The sequence below is a fragment of the Bison bison genome, unplaced genomic scaffold, assembly GCF_000754665.1.
Source record: "Bison bison bison isolate TAMUID 2011002044 unplaced genomic scaffold, Bison_UMD1.0 scf7180017850517, whole genome shotgun sequence".
Classification (NCBI taxonomy): Eukaryota; Metazoa; Chordata; class Mammalia; order Artiodactyla; family Bovidae; genus Bison; species Bison bison.
This window is the reverse complement of record NW_011481090.1, coordinates 16,270-18,021: the sequence shown is the minus strand read 5'-3', so window position 1 is coordinate 18,021 and position 1,752 is coordinate 16,270. Positions and strand designations below refer to the sequence as shown.

The window sequence follows — 1,752 nt, the reverse complement described above, 5'->3', positions numbered from 1 at the left end:
TCTGTAGCTGCAGTGTGTGGGCTTCTCGTTGCAGTGACTGCCCTTGTTGGGGCGCACAGGCTCCATGGGTGTGGCTCATGGGCATAACTGCCCCTTGGCATGTGAGGTCTTTCCGGAGCAGGGGTTAGACCCGTGCCTCCTGCACTGGCATGTGGACTCTTTACCAGTGAGCTGTCAGGGAAGCCCAAAACAAGTATTTACTAAAAATCACTTCTTTGGGAGGTTTTACAGAGTGATCAGAGTGTAATCTGTAACCTTATCGCAAATAAGGACGGGGCTGCGTGGTGAGTGCTGTGCTGCGGCTGCTCCCACCAGCCTTGGCCCCGGCCGCTCATGGCCCGTGAGGAGCAGTGCCGGGAGGGCCTGGCGTACGACCGGATGCCCCCGCTGGAGCGGGGGAGGCCAGACGCCGCGGGCTATGCCCTGGACACCAAGCCCGGCGACCTTCAGCTGTCGTCGAGGCTGCCCCCGTGCTTCAGCCGCAAGACATGGGTCTTCTCCGTGCTGATGGGGGTGAGTGCTCCCCGCCAAGGGTCCCCTGCCTGCGTGAGGCTCCCAGGGCCCAGGTCGCTGCTGCGTCTGAGAGCCTCACGGATGTGATGTGCTCGCTTGCTTGTGTGCTTTGGATTCTTTCCCTGGTGGCTGCCTTGTGTCCCGGCTGGGTTGGGACAGTCTGGGGCCCATGCTGCCCATCGGCCAGGTCACCTGTTGGGCTAGGGTGGCCTGCACGACCGTCACCTCCTGGGGGCTCTGCGGAGATGGGGAGGAGGGGCTCCACTCTTAGGACGGGCCTCTGGCAGGGTGAAAAGCAGAATGGGGTCCTGAGGCAGGAGGCCAGGGCCATGGGATAGTGAAGACCGAGGGGCCGGAAGGGCAGGGCCAGCAGGGAGCTGGGGGCAGGCCCAGCGGACCTTGCCTGGGGCCGTGGGACACCTCTTTTCTGACGGCTTGCGTAGGCACTTGGATGACGGAAAGAGCCATTTTGCCCTGAGTGAGCACGGCCACCTGGGCTGGCTGCTGGCCCTAGCTCTCTGTGGGCAGGACCTTAGGGCTCCATGTGCCCAGGCCAAGACCCAGGATCCAGGCTGGGCCCTTCCCCTCCCTGGGCCCAGGCCCGACAGTCCGGCCCTGTAGCACCCCAGTGGTCCTGCCTGCCCTCCCCCTACACTGTGACCCTGCCCCACTGAGACTGGAACCCCCCGCTACGTGTGTCTCAGAGGAGTCTCCTTTCCTCGCCCCCGTGTGGACACTGGCAGCTGGTCAGCCTCCTCCCGTTCGCAGGGGCCGGGGCTCTGTGCCCTCGGCCGCAGCGCGTGGGCCTGCTGTCTGCTTCTCCCTTGGGGGTGCACCGAGGTCCCCTCTGTCCCCACACCCTCAGGCCCCGTGCTCCCACTCCACGGTGCACGAGGCCCCCCACCCAGACCCCGGGTCTGAGAAACCTCTGCCCGAGACCTCCATCCCACAGCCTTCCCTGTGGGGTGAATTTCCACCTCTGCCTCCTTGAGCAAGATGGGGTTGTGCGCGGGGCTCTGGCCCCAGGCCCACTGCACACATTGAGGTGAAGGCATTGTCTGGGAAGCGGCACCACAGCTTCTTGCTTTCAGTTTTGACAGAGTCTCCCATCCCCCTAGTGAGCGTTGAGGCCCACGGCCTGAGCCTGCGGAGGGTGGGCAGCTGTTGTCCTTCAGGAGGCAGTCAGGCCCAGTGGGATCCAGGCGTGGGTGTTGCTGTTGGGCAGTTACGAGGTGGACA

At 64.4% G+C, this 1,752-nt stretch overlaps 1 protein-coding gene across 1 annotated transcript in view; it reads left to right on the top strand.

Moving 5' to 3' along the window:
* Window positions 1-333: 333 nt before the first annotated feature.
* The window catches only part of MLC1 (megalencephalic leukoencephalopathy with subcortical cysts 1), a 16,884-nt gene continuing 15,465 nt past the window's right edge, over window positions 334-1,752 (top strand). Inside the window, exon 1 of the mRNA XM_010848766.1 lies at window positions 334-513. Within this exon, the coding sequence (XP_010847068.1) occupies window positions 334-513 (180 nt within the window). The remainder of the gene's footprint in view (window positions 514-1,752) is intronic.